Source organism: Arvicola amphibius, chromosome 2 (assembly GCF_903992535.2).
Source record: "Arvicola amphibius chromosome 2, mArvAmp1.2, whole genome shotgun sequence".
In the NCBI taxonomy this organism is placed as follows: Eukaryota; Metazoa; Chordata; class Mammalia; order Rodentia; family Cricetidae; genus Arvicola; species Arvicola amphibius.
Genome location: NC_052048.2, coordinates 24,342,496 through 24,363,758, shown reverse-complemented (window position 1 = coordinate 24,363,758; position 21,263 = coordinate 24,342,496). Strand labels below are relative to the sequence as shown.

Sequence of the window (21,263 nt, the reverse complement as noted above, 5' to 3'; positions counted from 1 at the left end):
TGGGAGCATGGATGAATGCCGCTTACCAATCAAAATCCCTTAGCAAGTAGGGACCAGCCTGGGCCTCTTCTCCTCTTTCCTCTTGCGCTGTGGATCAAACTGAGGGCCTTGCATGTCCTAGGCAAGCCCTTTCCCAGTGAGTGACAGCTCCAGCTCTTTGCTGCTGTTTTGAGACAGTCGCAATTTAGCTCAGAATGGCTCCAAACTCAGGATCTTCTTGCCTCTGCCTTAAGAGTGCACGGTTTGAAGGCATGCATCATCAGGCCTAGCAGATTGTTCTGACAAACCTTCTCTTATAAATCCTCTAGATTAGTGGTTCTCAACCTGTGGGTAGCGACCCCTTTGGGGAGTCTGACTGACTCTTTCACAGCGGTCGCCTAAGACCATCGGAAAACACCGATATTTACAGTATGACTTATAACTGTAGTAAAATTACAGTTATGAAGTGGCAACGAAATTAATTTTATGGTTGGGGGTCACCACAGCATGAGGAACTATATTAAAGTGGAAGGTTGGGAACCACTGCCCTGGAGGGACCGCCTCCCCAGATGTATATAGGGATGTGATCTCTCTCCTGAGAGCAGTTAGGGTTTGTTCAATTCTCCATGACAGGACATTGGAAAATGCTGATCAGCAGTAATTCTTTGACCAAATATTTTTTATATTGTATCATGGTTTCTTTGGTAGTTTAATGCTTCTTTTTTTGTTTAATTTTATTTTATGTGCCTTGCTGTGAGGGTGTGGGTACCCTGGAACTGGAATTACAGACAGTTGTGAGCTGTCATTTGGGTTCTGGGAATTGAACCCAAGCTCTCTGGAAGAACAGTCGGTGTGGTGCTCTTAGCCCCTGAGCCATCGCTCCAGCCCCTAATGCTTCTTTTAAAATTATTTATTTATTGATGCCTTGTTAGCGTAGTTGGTTAGAGCATGGGTGTTGATAATAATATTTTTTTTTGATATTTGTTTTTACTGAAGCCCAGGCTTGCTTTGAGCTCATATGTAGGAGAGTATGGTCTTAAACTCTTGATCCTCTTGCCTTCTGAGTGCTGGGATTACAGGCATGTGACACCATCCCCAGCTGTTTGTTTCTTGCAGGAAGGCACCTGTGTCTTTGTCTTTCTCAGTCATGCCAGCTCTGTGCTTGGCTAGGTACTCATGGATGGCCATGAGGGATGGGAGTCGAGAGAGAGCAAGGCTCAGCACTAGGTACTATGGAGCATCCTCAGTTCACGTAGTTATGACGGCATATCCACCCATAAAGGCTGCCTGGGCTTGAGAGAGGCCGTGGAGACTGCTGGAATGTTGAGAAATAGTTTTTGGATGGGGGTTTATAATTAGTATGAGATGTTCTGGGTCAGTTAAAGTTCGTGCAAGTTTTTCATCTAGTCAGCATATTATTTGTTTGATTTTCCACAAAATTTCAGAGCTGGAGGTAAGCATCTAGAATATACCTGGATTTTGATTGGCTTGGATGGGGCTCTAGATTGGCTCTGTGTTTCTGAGTGTCTGGAAATGGTGAGCTAGGGAGCCCCAGGTCCTGATGATTGGGAGACTTCTGGCCAGAATACTCCTTTTGCCCAGAAAGGGAATAAGGTGTGTACTAATAAGGGCGGGGACAGGGCAGTTAGAAGTTTGCCACACCCTCTCTGCTCTTGGGTGTTGGAAGAGACTGACAACTTCTAGAGATGGGGGAGGTTGTGAATATTATGGGATGTCTGGCCAGACGACCTGCGTGAGTACAGCAGAAGTATTATGGGATGTGGCACTGGGTTGTGTTGGGAGTATTATGGTATCATGGGCTTCTTGCAATTATGGGATGTCCGAGTAGATGGAGTAAATGATGGGACAGTTCCCCACTGTTAGGGGGGGAGGAGATTCAGATGTCCATTTGTGGGGTGACAGTAGAGCTGCTGGTCATTAGTATCTCTTTGATAGGGAGGAGTATGATTTATGGGCCATGGAACTAGGAAGAGACCAGCAAGGCTTGGGTATGAGCATCTAGAATCTAGACCCTGGTGTGCATACTGAGGGCAGCTCTAGGGGGTTGGCTATTATGGGATATCAGTATAGAAAGTGGGAGACATTATTACGGGATGTGTGTGGGAGGAGGCCGAGTGTCCGTTGTTGTAGTGTGGGGTGGGTGAGTTTCTGACAATCATGGGATATCAAACTGGGGGTGGATGAAGGGTGGTTATTATGGGATGTTAGTGGGGGGATGGGGTTGAGTATTATGGGATATGAGGCTGAAGTACTGGGAGGGGTGCTTATTATGGGATGGCCAAGGGGAGGGAGGGGTAACGAGTTATTATGGGATGTTAGCAGTAGGGCCAAGAGTGAAGAAGTTGGCAAAGAGTGGTTATTATGGGATATTTGAGGTGGGGAGCAGGTTTAGTTTGTAAAAGGTCTGCAATATATGTCAGTAGCCCCCGGGCATATATATGCATGGAGTGTTGGGGGCGGGGTGTGTGTATGTGGGGTGTCCGTGTGTATTATGGGATGGCCAGGAGGTGGGCGGTTGCCCGGGTGACGCGCGCGCGCGCTCGACGGGGGCGTGGCCAATGGTTGCCTGAGCGACGAGGGGGCGGGGGTTGCCCGGGAGACCTAGGGAGGAGGGTGGCGGTAGTGGGGGGGGGGGTTGGAGTTGGTTGAGGTTATTATGGGCTGTCCGGGGGGGCGGGGCTTGTGCGGTGGGATTTCCCGGCCGGTGTTTCGGGCCCTTTAAGAGGCGACGCCGGAGCCGGAGCCATTTTCCCCCTTCGGCCGCGGCGAGGAGGAGCCGTAGCGGGAGTGACACTGGCGAGACCCAGCGCGACCTGAGGCGGCTCTGGGGTGAGGAGAGCGCGAGGCTCTGGGAGAGACGTCTCTCACAGCCCGACATCATCCTGGGGGTCGTTCCTTCACCTGTCCCTTCCTCAGGCGTCCCGGGGCCCGCGGGCCGTCCCCCGGCCAGGGACCCGACCCTGTTCCTCCTCTCCTGAGGCGTCCGGGTTGCCCTCAGGCGTCGCCCTGCCCTGAGGGAGTCGTGCTCCCCGCGCCCCTCTCCCAGGCTCGGCCTCCCACAATGCCGGGCGCCCGCCCCTCGCCCTTTGCTCGCTAGCCCCCCGGGACACGTGGCCCGGCCCCCTTCTCGGTGGGAGCTCGCTTTCCGCCGGCGTCCCGACTCCTGGGGACCCCGGAGCGCCCGAGCCTCCACGCCCCCTGGTTCCCGCTGTTCCGGAAGAGAACCTGAGTTGTCCCAGAGGACAGCCTTTGGAAAGCTGCCCTGTCTGGGGACTGGCCCCTCCCCGGGCTCAGAGAGGCGCCCCCCCCCACTCCCAAGTGACCTTGTGTCCCCGAGCGCCGGCCGCCTCCCCTGACCCCCGCTGCGCCTCGCCGCTCGGACCCCCTCCCCAGTCACTCCCGGCTTAATCTAGCCCAGCTTGTCCCCTCCCCGCCATGCACCAACCTGACCTCGGGGGCAGCGCTCCCTCTTCTTGGGGTCTTATGCCGGGGAGCTTGCTCACAGGCTGTCCCCGAGGAGTGTGGAACTAAGTTCAGCCTGAGTGGTTCGGGTGTTCGGCTAGGGTGGCAGGGCCAGGGGGGCGGAAAGAGCGGGTGGGGGAGGGGGACTGCGCGTCACTCACTGTTCTCCCCCCTCCCCCGCACAGTGACTCGGGCCAGTGTAGAGGGCCCCAGGCCGCAGGCAGGAGCAGCTGGGCCAATTCCCTGGCCGGGGAGCGGAAGGGGATGGCGTCGGGCCTGGGCTCCCCGTCCCCCTGCTCAGCGGGCAGTGAGGAGGAGGATATGGATGCACTTCTGAACAACAGCTTGCCCCCACCCCATCCAGGTAACATCTTCCCAGAGGGCCCAGGGCAGAATGGAGGTGTTTGATCTTTCTAGAGACTTCAGTGAGGCTGAGTGCGTTGCTTGTCTCCTGTGTGCAGAGCCCAGGATGGAGGGCATCCGAAGGGAGTGGTTCTCTTCTGCGGAGCTCTTGTGTGTGGAGGGGGGTGCGTGTGGGGGGGTGGAAGCCATGTGCCTCTTGGGCACCGCGGACCCAGATGTAAGCTGTCTGTACTCAAGGCTGTCTGGAATACTCCGCAGTTCACAGTTGAGGGAGCTCTCTGGGTTAGCAGGCAGTACCTGGTGCAGGTTCTTAGGAATGCAGGTGGCTGGGACTCTTGGAGACTCTGCTGGTGACATGGGGTGCGTTAAGATTTCTGTTGTAGGAGCCCTGCCAGGCGCCTGCGATCCCGCGGTTGTTCTCGAGAAAAGAAAGTGGGGAGTGTTGGTTGTTCTGTGTCCGATTATTTTTAGCTTGTAATCAGTTACCGGTTTTCTGCGCTGTTTCAAGAGTGTGAAGTTTGAATCTCGCTCCTTATCGGATCTGGAGAACTTTGAGCTAGGCAGATTATTGGAATTTTTTAAGTGGGGAAGGGATGGGGAGGGTTAAGGGAGAAAGCAGTAGACTACTCAGGAGAGGCAGAGGGAAGAAGGGACTCCTTTTCCTCTGGTGTGGACATAAGCCTGGCCTCTTCCCCAGAGGCTTCGGCCACTCTGAGGTAGTTTGGGGTCTGGGTTTGTGGTGTGAGGTGTTTGTGTGGGTGTGTTAAGGTTTGCACTATCAGTGTTTGGGGGTGGCTCCCTGGACTGGCCAAACCCGTATAGTTATAACTAGCCTGCCTGAGTGCCTGTCCTCAAGTGATGGTTGATGTCATGTTTTTAAGTGGATGTCTTCCACTTGTCTCCTTATTCAGAGCCTCTTAGTTAAGATATCTATTGTTTTATTTGACTCTGTTCACTTAAAAAATTAAAATTTAAATTTAAAAAAATCAAGCCTCTCCCCACTAGTACCATTTCTTTATACAAACACAGCTACACCATTCTCGAGTCTGGTGTCCTGGTTTTTTGTTGTTGTTTCTGATTTTCTCAGTGTAATAGTCCTCACATCTGCTCTGTAGACCAGGCTGGTCTTGAACTCTCAGAGATCCACCTGCCTCTGCCTCCCAAGTGCTGGGATTAAAGACATGCACATGCCCCCCCACAATCTGGCCTTTTTTTTTTTTTTTTTTTTTTTTTGACATGGTTTCCACTTCTGCCTTTTCCTTAGATCCAACTGGAATTTGAGGTTTCCAGAAGAAGTGCTTTTCAAATTTGCCTTTTCCTTTTTTTTTTTTTTTCTTTTAAGACAGGGTCTTACTGTGTAGCTCTGACTGTCCTGGAATTCAGTTTGTAGGTTGGACTGGCCTCGAACTCAAAGAGATCAACCTGTCTCTGCCTCACGAGTACTGAGATTAAAGGTGTTTGCCACCACTGCCCAGCAAATTTGACATTTTCTAACTTGGAATTCTTCACTTCAGTCTGAGATCATTTAAGAGACCTGTTATTCTTCTTTTTTTTAAATCTTTCGAGACAGGGTTTCTCTGTAGCTTTGGAGCCTGTCCTGGGACTAGCTCTTGTAGACCAGTCTGTCCTCGAACTCACAGAGATCGCCTGCCTTTGCCTCCCGAGTGCTGGGATTAAAGGCGTGCACCACCACTGCTCAGCAAGAGCTGATAGTCTTCATATCTTTGGCCACTGGGATAAAGGATTTAGGTTTGCATCACATCGCTGAGGCATAAGACTGCAGATTTCTCCGTCTTTCTGGGATGGCGGGAAGGAGGAGGCCTTGCTTTTTTCCTATTCTTTGTGAGAGCGGGATGAGTAGTGCTGTCCCACCAGTGTTGGTCCCCAAATTAGTCTTCTGTTACCCCGCTGCTCTAGGGCCTCTCCCAAGTGTGAGCTCTGCAGGCTCTCAGTGTGAACTCTGCCCCAATATGGAGCATGACCCAGTTTTTCCACTTGACACACCCAATCTGCCCCTTTCCCAAATCTCCCTCTCTATCTCACACAGCGTGTTGATTACCATTTCGGCGTATGATTTGCCTGAGGAGTTTGAGGGTTGTGTATGGATGGAAAGGTGTCTGCTTTGCTTCCATGAATTTGTCCTTGTCTCCCTTCTCTACAGGCAAAGATGAAGAAGGGAAATGTGGCTGATAGAGGGTAGTGTAAGGGTTATGGGGGAGAAGCCTCTAAGACAATGATTTGGGAGTGGGAGGGACCTTCTAACCGGACTTGACCCTGGAATGAGTGCAGTCCGGAGGCCTGTGGTGCTTTGTGCAGCCTCAGGATCTGCCTTACTCCAGAAGGGCAGAGCCAGGATCATTTTAGGGGCTCATGAGCTAAGAGTATGTATGGGATTAAAGGGAACTTTTTTTTTTGCCACTGTTCTCTTGGTCCTACTACTGTTTTGGGGTTTGAACATGATTTCCATATGTTGGATAGGATTCTTGTTGGATGATGAGGGAGCGGAACTTAGACTGGTTGTGGGCTTCATTCCGCAAGCTAAAGCTTTTAGGTGCCTTCAAGGGAAGAAGGTCATCTATCTTGATAGCCTCCACTGAGTCCTTGTTAAATCTTAGTTGTAATGTCTTTAAAAAATTATGATTGAGTACAGTCCTTCAGATAGTATCCCTCTTCATGCTGTCTTGGTTTGCTTGCCTGGAGCTTTAGGGTGAACACTTACAAACTATGCCATGCTTGAGTAGGTATTAGAGATCATTGGCTTTGGACCTAGGGCCAGGTAATAATTTGAGAAGTTTTCTTTGAGGGTACTCTTTGCTCTGTGTACTTCTGTCGGCTCCACCCCCCTCCCCGCCACTTCCTGTCTGTCCTATGTTGGCACTAGGTGCCCTGGGCTGGCTTCTGCGGTCAGGAGCCATTTTCTTTCTCTTCAGTGGGTGAGGCACTCCCTTCTCTCTCCTCCCTTTCCTACTCCCCCCTTCTTGGGCGGGGGTGGCTTGGGAAGAGAGCGAAAAGAGGGAGGAGGGAACTGGTAGCTGGTGTACATGTCTGGTACAAAGAATGCTACCTCCTAGCCATCTCCCTCTGTGCCCCTTTCTACCTATCTTTGCCCAGGAGCCCCTGTGTTACCCAGGCTTTGTGTGTGCTTCTAGCCAGGGAAGGAGGTGGAGCCAGATGGGAGGGGGGTTGGGAAGGGGAGATGGTGACAGCTGGGCTGATTCCAGGGCCCCTAGGGAGAAGAGTCGCCTGACCCAGGAGAAAGCTGGAAAGAAACAGTAGGACTAGAGATGGAGAAAGGAAACTGGGAATGGGTATGAAGTTGAACTGGAAACTGAATCTGGACTGGGAGATTCTGGTGGTTCTGAGCAGTGATAATCTCAAAGGGGTTTGGTAAGGGTGTGATTTCTCAGACCCTGAACCTGGTATTTAATCTGGGGTGGTGTGGTGAGAACTGAGTTTGTGTTCAGTGCCTCTGGTTAGTCTTCCCTTGCCTCTGTTGTATGGGCCGTTTGGCCACATTGTGGGAGACCTGGATTCAGTTCTGTAGGCAGTTCTGTGGTGAGGAGAGGAGGTAGGGGCCTGGACAGCTGCCGAGGTGGGCCTGCTCTAGCCTGGCAGGCTTGTTTCAGGGCTAGCCAGCTCTCTCTGTCTGTCTCTGTGCTGGCTGTCAGCTCCTTTCTGTGTACTGTAGTAGTTCTCTTTAGGGGAGTCTGGGACGAGAAATGGGTAGAGACAGTCTAACCCTCCGAATTAGGTCCTTAACCTTCTGCTGTTGCTCTTTTCCCCGTCTGCCCTACTTTGCCAAATGCATGTAGAAAATGAAGAAGACCCAGAAGAAGATTTGTCAGAAGCGGAGACTCCAAAGCTTAAGAAGAAGAAAAAGCCTAAGAAACCTCGAGACCCTAAAATTCCTAAGAGCAAGCGCCAAAAGAAGGAGGTAAGTGGGTGACTGAGTGTTCTGGGGAGTGAGAGGAAGGAAGGAGGTACTCTGAGAGCGGTTGTGGGTCTGAGGGTGTTTCTCCTTCTGGAGCTGTGGGTCAGGTTCTGGGATGAGCCGTAGGACTATCCTGAGGTCAGCATGTGTGTAGCATGTGTGTCTGTCTCCCTCTCCCCCTTCCTTGCTCCAGCGTTTACTCTTATGCCGGCAGCTGGGGGACAGCTCTGGGGAAGGGCCAGAGTTTGTGGAGGAGGAGGAGGAGGTGGCTCTGCGATCAGACAGTGAGGGCAGCGACTACACTCCTGGCAAGAAGAAGAAGAAGAAGCTCGGACCTAAGAAAGAAAAGAAGAGCAAGTCCAAGCGGAAGGAGGAGGAAGAAGAGGAGGACGATGACGATGACTCAAAGGTGCCAAAGACTGCTGTCCTGTCCTCTTTCCTGCTAGTGCCTGTCCCCTGTTCCCAGATACATCTCCTGCCCTTCAGAACACAATCTCTCCGTATAGTTGTGATTATTTCATCCTAGCCCTCTTTTACCCTGCTCTTGCAAGCCATAGTTTCAACTCACATTCTCTTCGCAAGTGTGGACAGTAGGAGGAGGCAGGTCCTTGACTGTGTTCTCTCTGCAGGAACCAAAATCATCTGCCCAGCTTTTGGAAGACTGGGGCATGGAAGACATTGACCATGTTTTCTCAGAGGAAGATTACCGTACCCTCACCAACTACAAGGCCTTCAGCCAGTTTGTCCGGTAAGTCAGGAGGATCTTTGGGAATGGAAAGGGAGAAGATTCCTAGAATTTCTTTTTGTTTCCTTTTCTTTCATTTTTATACATGGCCATCTTTCTTACTCTTGTCCATCTTATTCTTCATTTCCTTACCAGACCCCTAATTGCGGCTAAAAACCCCAAGATTGCTGTCTCCAAGATGATGATGGTCTTGGGTGCAAAGTGGAGGGAGTTCAGTACCAACAACCCCTTCAAGGGCAGCTCTGGAGCTTCGGTGGCTGCTGCAGCTGCAGCAGCTGTGGCTGTGGTGGAAAGCATGGTGACGGCTACTGAAGTTGCACCTCCCCCTCCCCCTGTGGAGGTGCCTATCCGCAAGGCCAAGACCAAGGAGGGCAAAGGTGAAATGGAATTTAATGAAGAGTCCAGGGTGGGCTTGGGAAACAAAAGACAGCATAGGAATGCTGTGTTGCCCCTAAGGTAGGCGGCAAGAGGCAGGAATAAGCCTCAGATTTAGAAGATAAGGTAGAGTAGAGCAAGCTTAGGTGAAGACTTTGTTCTCCCATCACTTGCCTTACGATGCACATTTGGCTGTATCTTGACTGTAGGTCCTAATGCTCGGAGGAAGCCCAAAGGCAGCCCTCGAGTGCCTGATGCCAAGAAGCCTAAACCCAAGAAGGTAGCTCCTCTGAAAATCAAGTTGGGAGGTTTCGGCTCCAAGCGTAAGAGATCCTCGGTGAGCACCTGATCCATCCCACTGGGGAAGGAGGGAGTTGTGTGGAGGAAAGGATGTTGCTTTCTGTCTGATACGTAAGAATGGGGGGTATTACTGCCTTAGACAGGTGTGACTAGGCTCCTTCTGTACAGTTCTTGCTTGGGTTCTTTCCATTCTTTCCTGGGCTTGGATGTTTAACTTTATTCTTTTCTCATTTTTTTCAGAGTGAGGATGATGATTTAGATGTGGAATCTGACTTCGATGATGCCAGCATCAATAGCTACTCTGTTTCGGATGGTTCTACCAGCCGTAGTAGTCGGAGCCGCAAGAAACTCCGGACCACTAAAAAGAAAAAGAAAGGTGTGTTTCTTTTCTGTACTTATGTGTGATGGGACAAGGTGGGAATGAATGGCCATGGAAGAATCTCCCTTTGGAGATCAGGGTTGGGGGGAGGTGGTTTTGTTCTAATAATTGGGCTTTCCCTCTTCCTTGCCCAGGCGAGGAGGAGGTGACTGCTGTGGATGGTTATGAGACAGACCACCAGGACTATTGCGAGGTGTGCCAGCAAGGCGGTGAGATCATCCTGTGTGATACCTGCCCCCGAGCCTACCATATGGTGTGCCTGGACCCAGACATGGAGAAGGCCCCCGAGGGCAAGTGGAGCTGCCCACATTGTGTGAGTACCTGGCTGCTGGGTACCCCTAAGGAAAGGGTGGGGTGATAAGCTTCTTTGAGCCTAAGTAGAAATAGAAACGGCAGTGTCCGTCCTTGGCTTTGGGAAACATCTAAAGGAACAATGGAGTACGTTCTGGCTTGGGGAGGGGGTGGGGGTGGTAATAATCTGATCTCTGGTTTTTTATTGCAGGAGAAGGAGGGCATCCAGTGGGAAGCTAAAGAGGACAATTCTGAGGGTGAGGAGATTCTTGAGGAAGTTGGAGGAGACCCAGAAGAGGAAGACGACCACCATATGGAGTTCTGTCGAGTCTGCAAAGATGGCGGGGAGCTGCTATGCTGTGACACCTGCCCTTCTTCCTACCATATCCACTGCCTGAACCCCCCACTGCCAGAGATCCCAAATGGCGAATGGCTCTGTCCCCGATGTACTGTAAGTAACTTCAGTGAAGGTGGGATGTGGAAGCAGTATCATATATCTCACAAGGGTTTGCTCTCTGTAGGCATTGTGAGGCTGAGGTTGGGGAGAGGTTATTGGAGACCTGCTACACATTTTCTAGCTGAGGCAGGAATTTCTTTTCTCAGTTAGTCTTGGGACCCCATTTTCTGTGCAATTAACTGAAGAGAAGAGGTAGAGTCTTGGTTGGTAGTCCTCTGAAGCAGGATGAAGTACTGTAATCATTCCTGTTTCTTCTTCTTCTTCTTCTTCTTCTTCTTCTTCTTCTTCTTCTTCTTCTTCTTCTTCTTCTTCTTCTTCTTCTTCTTCTTCTCCTTCTCCTCCTCCTCCTCCTCCTCCTCTTCCTCCCTCCTCCTCCTTTTTGTTGTTGTTGTTTGTTTTGGTGGTGTTTTGAAGTGATGTCTTATATATAGTACAAGCTGGCCTTGAACTCACTATGTGTAGCTCAAGTTGGCCTTGGATTCATGGTGTCTTTGAGTGCTGGGATGATAGGTATGAACCCTACACGGGATCCTGTCTTTAAAAACTTTAATTTTGGGAGCTGGAGAGATGGCTCAATGATAAAGAGCACTGATACTCTTGCAGGACCTGTTTTGTTTATTGTTGTTTTGAGAAGGGATTTTTATATCCCTTCTCTTGCCTGTCTTGGAACTTACTATGGAGATCTGCCTGCCACTGCCTCTTGCCAGCCTGCTGCACTGAAGTTTCTTCCCCTTCCCGTCAGTCCTTTGTTCCTCTTTAATAGTATTGTGTCTACTGTTGTGTCCTCTGCACATACAGGATTTTATGTACCTCTAAGTTTAGGACTCAAAGATTAGAGAAAACTTGTTTTATGATTGCCATTTTTACCCATTTTCCTGTAAATGACATAACTTTATTCTTTATAGCTAAAAGAATGGCATTGTATAAATGATGCTACATTTTCTTCATTCTTCTGTTGATGAGAACCTAGTTTGGCCCCATAACTTGGCTCTGGTACACAAGTGCTGCAGTAAACTTTTTTTTTAAGACAAGGACCTCATTATGTATCCCAAGCTGGCCTTGAACTCATACTGTCCTACCTCATCATCTTCCTGAGTATCAGGAGTAAAGCTCAGATTACTATGCCCAGCTCCATTTCAGTCTTATTGTCTTACCTCAGTTCTTGATACCATAGACTGTTCGAGAGCCCATTTACTGCATTTAGGTTGCTTAAGATGGGGAACTGCTTGACTCTAGTTCTGTGGCTTTTCTCTGCCCAGCTATTCTGGGTTATTGTTGAAAGTATGCTTTCTTGGCCTTTTTTTTTTTGTTTGTTTGGTTGGTTTTGAGTTTTTTGGGATTTTGTTTTTGTTTTTTTTTTTTTTTTGGGACAGAGTTTCTCTTTTTTTTTTTTTTTTTTTTTGGTTTTTCGAGACAGGGTTTCTCTGTAGCTTTGGAGCCTGTCCTGGAACTAGCTCTTGTAGACCAGGCTGGTCTCGAACTCACAGAGATCCGCCTGCCTCTGCCTCCCGAGTGCTGGGATTAAAGGCGTGCGCCACCACCACCTGGCTCAGGGTTTCTCTTTTTAACAGCCCTGGCTATCCTGGAACTCATTCTGTAGACCAGGCTGGCCTCAAATTTAAAAATCGACCTGCCTCTTCCCCTCAAGTGCTAGGATTAAAGGCATAAACCACCACCACCTGGCCCTTGGCTTTTTATTTTTATTTATTTATTTTTAAGGCTCTGTGGTGATATCCAGAAAGGGAGAGAAAATTCTAGAGTTCATTATCTAGGGAGGGTCATGGGTTTAGAGTTTATTTGAAATGAGGTCTTAATGAATTATTGACAAGATTAAAGTTGTGGGATTGACTGCTAATTTGTTTTTAATTATTTAGAAAGTTTTTTTTGGTTAGGGTCCCACTTTATAGCCATGGCTGACCTGAAGCCCACTGTGTAAAATAGACTGATCTTCAATGAACAGAGATCTACCTACCTCTGCCTTCCCAGTGCTGGTATAAAAGACTTAGGTCACCAGACTCCCTATAGTTTTTAATTTTTATTTTCTGGGTATAATGGTACAATCCTTTAATTCTAGCAGAGAGAGAACTCTTGAGTTTAAGGTCAGTCTGGTCTATATATTGAATTTGAGGCCAGCTAGGGCTCTACAGTAAGAATTATCTGAAAAGAAAGAAAGTCAGTGTGTGTGTGTAGGGTCCAGGCCTCTGTGCCTGTCAGAGAGCAGCAGTGTTCTACTCTATTACTCTACCCTATTCCTTTGAAGAGAGTCTTGGTATACCTGGAGCTAGGCTGGCAGCCACCAGGCTCCCGGGATCCTTTTGTCTCTGCTCCCCTGGTACTCGAGCGCATGACTATGTGTGGCTTTCGATGTGGGTGCTGGTGACTTGTTTATGATGGGTGTTTTGCTGTATGTGTGTGTGTGTGTGTGTGTGTATATATATATATATATATATATATATATATATATATATATATGCCATGTGTATTCAGTGACAGAAGAGGGCGTCAGATCCCCTGGAACTGAAGTTACAAGTGATTGTTAGCCACATGTGAATGCTGGGAATCAAACCTGGTTCCTCTGGAAGAGCAGCAAGTTTCATCTCTCCAAATGCTGACCATTTGAACTCATGTTCTCATGCTGTGCAGCAAGTGCTCTTACCCATCCACCCATAAACATTAATGTTTATTAATTCTTGGGGAATTTCATACATCTCTCTGTGGTTTTTTTTTTTTTGTTTTTTGTTTTTTGTTTTTCAAGACAGGGTTTCTCTGCAGCTTTTTTAGAGCCTGTCCTGGACCTAGCTCTTGTAGACCAGGCTGGCCTCCTCTCTGTGGTTTTTAAGTGAGATAAAGTGGTCTCTTTTTCAGTGTCCAGCTCTTAAGGGCAAAGTGCAGAAGATCCTAATTTGGAAGTGGGGCCAGCCACCATCTCCTACTCCAGTGCCTCGGCCTCCAGATGCTGATCCTAATACTCCCTCTCCCAAACCTTTGGAGGGGCGGCCAGAAAGGCAGTTCTTTGTAAAATGGCAAGGCATGTCTTACTGGCACTGTTCCTGGGTATCAGAATTGCAGGTAAGACTGGGACAGGCTGTCTATGTGGGGTGACACTACAAAAGTAGTGAGAAAACAGCCTTTTAATAGGAGACGAGATGGAGCTGCAGAATGGTTTACTTTCTCTTTCTGCTCCCAGCTGGAGCTGCACTGTCAGGTGATGTTCCGAAACTATCAGCGGAAGAATGATATGGATGAGCCACCTTCTGGGGACTTTGGTGGAGATGAAGAAAAGAGCCGAAAGCGAAAAAACAAGGATCCTAAGTTTGCAGAGATGGAAGAGCGCTTCTATCGCTACGGAATAAAACCGGAATGGATGATGATCCACCGAATCCTCAACCACAGGTACTACTTTGGCTCCATGGAGGTAGTGTACCCATGGAGGAGTGGCTCTTACTAAAGGGGTTAAGAGTGGACATTGCCCCTGACTTAAGCTCAGGAGACATTCAGTGACTGAGTCCTGGAATTTGGCCTATAGGGAGAGTATAAATTAGAGTTTAGTGGTACAAAGACAGGTATCATTGAGGCTCTGAGGACCTGTAGATTCTGCACATTTAGAATGATTTTGCCAGTGTTTTAAGAGCAAGGCTGACTGAAGAGGTGAGGAAAGTTGCTTTCTGGCTCTGAGGAGTTTTTCTTTATTGACCTTGTAGTGTGGACAAGAAGGGCCATGTTCACTACTTAATCAAGTGGCGAGACTTACCTTATGACCAGGCATCTTGGGAGAGTGAGGATGTGGAGATACAGGACTATGACCTGTTCAAGCAGAGCTACTGGAATCACAGGTAGGTGATTGGAGAGAAGAGTAGAGCTGCTCTCCTGCAAGGACCCATAGGCAGCTGTGGTATGTTCTCATTCCCAGGGAGTTAATGAGGGGTGAGGAAGGACGGCCAGGAAAGAAGCTCAAGAAGGTAAAGCTTCGGAAACTGGAGAGGCCTCCGGAGACTCCGACTGTTGATGTGAGTTGGGGTGGAAGAGGAAGAACATCATTTGTTGGGTGGGCAGAAGTCTTGCTGGCTATAGAGTCTCATGGTCTGCAGATGGCTCTAGCTCTGATGTTCTGGAGGCTTCATATCCTGCCTCTCCATGGGTCTGTAAACCAGAATATACTGGGATTTCTTTCTTCACCATCAAAAAAAAAAACCCACAAAAGGGATATTGTGTGTGAGGGCAAATATTATCTAGGGAATGATCTTATACACAAGGGTTTATTTATTTGAGAAAGACAGGGTCTCTTGTAGTTGAGGCTGGCCTTGAACTCCTGATCTTCCTGTTTCCACCTTCCAAGTTCTTTGATTGCAGATGTGTACAGCCATCACACCTACTTATCTGACAGATCTAGTGGAATTTGTATATGGGTAGTAAGTCTTTGATATTAGTATTTTTTAATAATTTATTCTTTTAATAATAGCATTGGTGGCCGGGCGGCGGTGGCGCACGCCTTTAATCCCAGCACTCGGGAGGCAGAGGCAGGCGGATCTCTGTGAGTTCGAGACCAGCCTGGTCTACAAGAGCTAGTTCCAGTACAGGCTCCAAAGCCACAGAGAAACCCTGTCTCGAAAAACCAAAAAAAAAAAAAAGAAAGAAAAAAAAATAATATAATAGCATTGGTGTTTGGCCTGCATGTAAGTCTGTGTGTGAGGGTGTCAGATCTTGGAGTTACAGTTGTGAGCTGCCATGTGGATGCTGGGAGTTGAACCAAGGTCCTAGAGGAGCAGCCAGTGCTCTTACTGCTGACTCATATCTCCAGCCCTGGATTTCATATTGAACTCAGTCTTTTTTTTTTTTTTTTTTTTTTCTTTCGAGACAGGGTTTCCCTGTAGTTTCTAGAGCCTGTCCTGGAACTAGCTCTTGTAGACCAGGCTGGCCTTGAACTCACAGAGATCCGCCTACCTCTGCCTTCTGAGTGCTGGGATTTAAAGGCAAGCGCCACCACCATTTGGCTTGAACTCAGTTCTTATGTCTCAGCCTCTGAAGTACTAGAATTATAGGCAGGTGCTACCATGCCTGGCTTTGTTAAGTTTTTTTATTTTTTTTTTTTCTTTTACCTCTTGGGGAAAGAATATCTAGTGAGGACATGTAAAGGAGGAAGTAGCTACTGTCTTCTGGGAAGAAGGGAATTCTTTACCAGCTCTTGTCTTCTTTCGTCCTTCAGCCAACAGTGAAGTATGAGCGACAGCCAGAGTACCTGGATGCCACAGGTGGAACCCTGCACCCCTACCAAATGGAAGGCTTGAACTGGCTCCGCTTCTCATGGGCTCAGGGCACTGATACCATCCTGGCTGATGAGATGGGCCTTGGGAAGACTGTGCAGACAGCAGTCTTTCTCTACTCCCTCTACAAGGAGGTGAGGATGGCAGGGATGTTAGTTTTTAGTGTGGGGATTTTGTGCTGTATTCTTTTCTTGTACTTTGAGGAGAGAGAGAGGAAGGGAAGAAGGGAGTCTGACTTTGAACACTGCTCAGGGATAAGAAGATATAGATCTGCAATGGAAAATTTTTTCCTTAACAATTTTTTAAAAAAATTTTATTTGTGTGGGTGTTGTACCTTTAGTATATCTGTGCTGGAGAGATGGCTCAGCAGTTAAGAGCACTGCCTGCTCCTCCAAAGGTCCTGAGTTCAATTCCCAGTAACAACATGATGGCTCACAGTAATGAGATCTGGTGCCCTCTTGAGGAAGAGACCTCATCAACTTAGACCATGAAACCCAGTATGAACAAGTTCAGCATTGCCAGGGCATGGATTTCATTTCACTCATTCATGTCTGTGCACCACCTGTGTGCAGTGCCTTTGGAGGCCAGACCAGGATTGTCAGATCTCTTAAAGCTGGAGTTACAGACTGTGGGTCCTGGGATCTGAACAGGGGTCCTCTGCAAGAGCAGCTGGTATTCTTAACCAGTGAACCATCTCTCTAGATCCTGCGGTGGAAATATTATGGGAATGGAGCCATGGTAGACTTAGTATATCTGCTGTCCTGGGGAATGGGGAATGCATGAGTTTTGAGGTAAACAGAATTGTGGTTGGACTTAGTGGTAGGGAAAGTCTTGGTGGAAGAGTGTGATTTTGTCAAGGTGAGCCATTGCTTTTTGGGAAAAAGGATCAGATAATCTTTTGTAATGAGAATGATGGGTGGGGACAGTGGTGCTGGTGTCAGACCTTAGTTTCACTGAGGGTCAGGGAGAGATGTGAGTCTGGGGTTTAGGATGATGGTTCTCTTAGTTCTGATTCTGCCTGCTTTCTTCCTCCTAGGGTCATTCCAAAGGCCCCTTCTTAGTTAGTGCTCCTCTTTCTACCATCATCAACTGGGAGCGAGAGTTTGAGATGTGGGCTCCTGATATGTACGTGGTAACCTATGTGGGTGACAAGGACAGCCGTGCTATCATCAGGGAGAATGAGTTTTCCTTTGAAGATAATGCCATTCGTGGTGGCAAGAAGGCCTCCCGAATGAAGGTATTTCAGTGGGGGAGGAAGAGGGTACTGTTTGAGAGGGATTCAGTGCTTCGGGCTTAGTTTGCTGCCTCACCTGATCTCTGGGTAAGGATAGTTCTGGGAACAGGGAAAGCTCACCTGTCCCTGGATGTGCTGATACTGGAGGAGTGGACAGTAATGAATAACCAACTCATCTTTTGCAGAAAGAAGCATCTGTGAAATTTCATGTTTTACTGACCTCCTATGAATTGATCACCATTGATATGGCCATCTTAGGTTCTATTGATTGGGCTTGCCTCATTGTGGATGAAGCCCATCGTCTGAAGAATAATCAATCTAAGGTAAGTAGGGAGGGAGGTGATAGTCTCCAGTTTTAGTTTTTGGGAGCATTATCTCTTTGAACAAAATCTAAGTAAAGAAGAAAGGAAAAATGGTCTTTGTTTCCTTCCTTACCTGTAGTAGCACTTCTGTGGCCAGGCCTTTAAGAATGTGGCTGGCCATGGGCTGAGAGACTCATTTCACCGAACAGTGAGACAGCTTGGGATTTTGTTGGTATATCGGTACCCTGATTTCTTGATTTCATCTCTCTTCACCAGTTCTTCCGAGTTTTGAATGGTTACTCACTACAGCACAAGCTGTTGCTAACTGGGACTCCATTACAAAACAATCTGGAGGAATTGTTTCATCTGCTCAACTTTCTCACCCCTGAGAGATTCCAGTAAGTGTGTTTATCACAGTCAGTCCATGATTCTGCTTTAATTCTTCTTGGTGCCCATCTCCTCTATTATTTTCATTTCTTCGTTTCTCCCTCACCAATGATTCTATTTTTCTTTTTCTTTTTTTTTCTGAAGCAATTTGGAAGGCTTCTTGGAGGAGTTTGCTGACATTGCTAAAGAGGACCAGATTAAAAAACTACATGACATGCTGGGGCCTCACATGTTGCGGCGGCTCAAAGCTGATGTATTCAAGAATATGCCATCAAAGACAGAACTGATTGTGCGCGTGGAGCTGAGCCCTATGCAGAAGTGAGTGTGAAGTGTGGAAGCCCAAATTCAGTTTTGTAATCCAGTTAGACACTGCCATTTTGCCAAGGGTTTCTCCCATGTAGCCTCTAGGCATCTGGTGACAGGAGCAAGCAGAGCCTGAAGAAACCTGATTCCTGGGAGCTGGCATTTGTAGTTCTTAGTTATATTTTCCTGTGTCTAACATGACGATGGTGTGGCTAGTGCTTGTTAGCTTCACCCCACAGGGAGGAGTGCTGAAAGATGAGCTCAGGCTGTTGGGTTGCCTTAGTCATTTAGAGCCTTGAGTCCAACCTGTCCTTGCGTCTTGTTCATATAGAAAGTACTACAAGTATATTCTCACGCGGAATTTTGAAGCACTTAATGCTCGAGGTGGTGGCAACCAGGTTTCCTTATTGAATGTGGTAATGGATCTTAAGAAGTGCTGCAACCACCCTTACCTCTTCCCTGTGGCGGCAATGGTAAGATGAGTCACCTCTTTGTTTTCTCCCTCGATTGCTAACTCCTCCTTGTGAGCTTTCTTTCAATATATCTTCCTTTGCTTCTGTCACCAGGAAGCCCCTAAGATGCCTAATGGCATGTATGATGGTAGTGCCCTAATCAGAGCGTCTGGGAAATTGTTGCTGCTACAGAAGATGCTTAAGAACCTTAAGGAGGGAGGGCATCGTGTACTCATCTTTTCCCAGGTATGTGGGCCCAACTAGAACTGCAGAGATAGTGGTGGGACAGCCTAGTGACTGAGAAGAGGGATTATCACCTAACAGCTCTATAATTCATTAAGCTGTTTCTTTTTACAGATGACCAAGATGTTGGACTTGTTAGAGGATTTTTTAGAACATGAAGGTTATAAATATGAACGTATTGATGGTGGGATCACTGGGAATATGCGTCAGGAAGCTATTGATCGCTTCAATGGTAAGAGAGGAATGGCTTATTTCCAGGCAATCATTTTCTTTTCTTCTTTTTCTTCTCCTCCTTCCTTCCTTCCTAACTTCCTTTTTTTTTTTTTTTTTTTTGTCTTTTCGAGATAGGGTTTCTCTGCAGCTTTAGAGCCTGTCCTGGAGCTAGCTCTTGTAGACCAGGCTGGTCTCAAACTCACAGAGGTCCGCCTGCCTCTGCCTCCCGAGTGCTGGGATTAAAGGCGTGCGCCGCCACCACCCGGCTTTTATTTGTTTATTTATTGGCTCTTTTTTTTTTTTTTTTTTTTTTTTTTTGGCTTTTTGAGACTATAGCTTTGGAGCCTGTCCTGAAACTAGCTCTTGTAGACCAGGCTGGCCTTGACCTCACAGAGATCTGCCTGCCTCTGCCTCCCAAGTGCTGGGAATAAAGGCATGTGCCACCATATATGTTTGCTAGGTGGTGGTGGCGCATGCCTTTAATTCCAGCTCCTGAAGGCAGATCTCTTGAGTACAAGGCCAGGTGGTTTACATAGTGAGTTTCAGAACACCTAGACTATGTAGAGAAATCCTTTCTCTCAGAACCTCCCAAAAAACAACAAAGAGATTACTTTTTGTGTGTGTTTTGCCTGCATGTAAGTATATACACCATGTGTGTGCCTAGGTACTGGAGTTACTGACAGTTGTGAGCTACCATGTCGGTGCTGGGAATTGAACCCAAGTCCTCTCTGTAAGAGCAACAGAGTCTTACTATGTATCCTTTGCTGGTCTGAAACTCTGTAGACCAGGCTGGACTCAAATGCAGAGATGAACCTGCCTTTAACTAAGTGCTAGGATTAAAGGCATGTACCCTGTCCAGTCTCAATGATTTTTCTTGTATCTCTGGAGTGATCACTTTATTTTTTGTAATGTGTACATGCATGCATGTGCGCTTACAACTGCGTCTGCACACTGTAACATGGCACAGATGTGGGAGTACAGGAAAACTTACAGGAATTGGTTCTCTCCTTCTACCATATGAGTCCTTGGAATTGAACACATATATCAAAGCATCTTTGCCTGCTGAGCCATCTCACTGGCCCCACCGGTTTGTTTTTTAAGATTTTATTTTGTGTGTGGGTGTTTTATCTGCATGTGTGTCTATCTATGTACCACAGGTATGTAGTACCTGTAGAGGCCAGAAGAAGGCATTGGATCCCCTTGAACTGGAGTTATAGCTGTTTGTGAACTGCCATGTGGATGCTAGGAATGAACCCAGGCCCTCTGGAAGAACAGCCAGTGCTCTTAACTGTGGAGCCATCTCTCTCCAAGTACCCCAGCTTATTCTTGTACACCTGTTTTCTCAGTTGTTCTTTTGGGTCTTGTCTTGGTCAATTGATATGGAGGAGGAAAGCTTTTGAAGAAGAATTGGACTAGCTCTAAGAGATTTTTCTTACCTTCCCCTTGGAGTCTTTTCTCTGATATTAATTATATCCCAAGACTAGTATTTATTTTTCAATTTATTTTTATTTATGTGTATGTTTGTGTGCCTACTTGTCTGTATGTGTAGCATGTATGTACAGGTGCCTGAAGAGGTGCCTGGAGTTGAGCTATCTGATAGCAACTGAACCGAGGTCCTCTGTGAGAGCAGAGAGTGCTCTTTATCTCTAGCCCCAAGGGTAAGATTTGTTGAAGCTCAAATATGTGGTAGAGTTGTCTATCTCAGTAGATGCAACTACCCCTTCCCCAAACTTTAATTTTTATTTTTTATTTTTTTGAGACATGGTCTTTGGCTGTCCTGGTTATTTAAAATATTTTAGACTTAAAAGTTGTAAAACAATACAGAATTAACCTGCTGCTCTTAATAATAACAACTTCCAGCCATTGCTTGGTGGCATATGCATGTAATCTCAGCACTTGATAAAGAGCATTGGCTGTTCTTCCAGAAGACCTGGGTTTGATTTCTCAGCACCCATGTGGCAGCTCACAACTCTCTAACTCCAGTTCCGGGGCATTCAGCATCCTTTTATGGCTTCTCCAGACAGTGCATATATGCTCTACACAGACATACAAAGGGAAAACATGCATATAAAAAATAACTTGGCAATGGTGGTGCACCCTTTAATCCTAGTACTCAGGAGGCAGAGACAGGCATATCTGGACAGGCAGTTTGAGGCCAGCCTGGTCTACGAGTGCTAGTTCTAGGACAGGGTACAAAGCTACAGAAAAACCTTGTCTCAAAAACCAAAAGTAAACAAATAAGTACATAAATAAATAAATAAATAAATAAATAATGGTAAAAATAATTTAAAATATTTCAATGATATCTGGGCTACATGTAGTACATAAGCCCTGTCTGGAAGTGGGTAAAGGGCCAGTGAGACGGCTAGCAGGCGAAGGCACTTGCTACCAAGCGTGTCTCTCTGATTTCTATCCTGGTACCCACATTGTAGAAAGAACCAACTTCTGCAAGATGTCCTCTGACTATACATATGTGCACATGCATGTATATATACAAAATACGTGTAATTTAAAAAATACTTTTATAAAAGGCCAGTGAGATGATTCACTAGGTAAAGGTGCCAA

General features: G+C 47.3%; 1 protein-coding gene across 7 annotated transcripts in view; it reads left to right on the top strand.

Annotated features, from left to right (window-relative positions):
* The first annotated feature begins 2,697 nt into the window (after positions 1-2,697).
* Positions 2,698-21,263, top strand: part of Chd4 (chromodomain helicase DNA binding protein 4) — a 41,307-nt gene continuing 22,741 nt past the window's right edge. For 4 of the 7 annotated variants that reach the window (XM_038317974.1, XM_038317973.1, XM_038317971.1 and 1 more), the window contains exons 1-22: positions 2,698-2,829; positions 3,648-3,826; positions 7,638-7,759; positions 7,950-8,165; positions 8,386-8,504; positions 8,637-8,878; positions 9,086-9,213; positions 9,417-9,552; positions 9,690-9,868; positions 10,058-10,297; positions 13,169-13,372; positions 13,491-13,696; positions 14,005-14,136; positions 14,214-14,310; positions 15,507-15,698; positions 16,601-16,801; positions 16,984-17,121; positions 17,377-17,498; positions 17,632-17,805; positions 18,122-18,263; positions 18,357-18,488; positions 18,600-18,717. In XM_038317974.1, coding sequence (XP_038173902.1) covers positions 3,727-3,826; positions 7,638-7,759; positions 7,950-8,165; positions 8,386-8,504; positions 8,637-8,878; positions 9,086-9,213; positions 9,417-9,552; positions 9,690-9,868; positions 10,058-10,297; positions 13,169-13,372; positions 13,491-13,696; positions 14,005-14,136; positions 14,214-14,310; positions 15,507-15,698; positions 16,601-16,801; positions 16,984-17,121; positions 17,377-17,498; positions 17,632-17,805; positions 18,122-18,263; positions 18,357-18,488; positions 18,600-18,717 — 3,340 coding nt within the window. In that variant the 5' untranslated portion in view covers positions 2,698-2,829; positions 3,648-3,726. The remainder of the gene's footprint in view (positions 2,830-3,647; positions 3,827-7,637; positions 7,760-7,949; positions 8,166-8,385; positions 8,505-8,636; positions 8,879-9,085; positions 9,214-9,416; positions 9,553-9,689; positions 9,869-10,057; positions 10,298-13,168; positions 13,373-13,490; positions 13,697-14,004; positions 14,137-14,213; positions 14,311-15,506; positions 15,699-16,600; positions 16,802-16,983; positions 17,122-17,376; positions 17,499-17,631; positions 17,806-18,121; positions 18,264-18,356; positions 18,489-18,599; positions 18,718-21,263) is intronic. The other 3 variants (XM_038317976.1, XM_038317975.1, XM_038317977.1) reach the window with 2 other exon arrangements.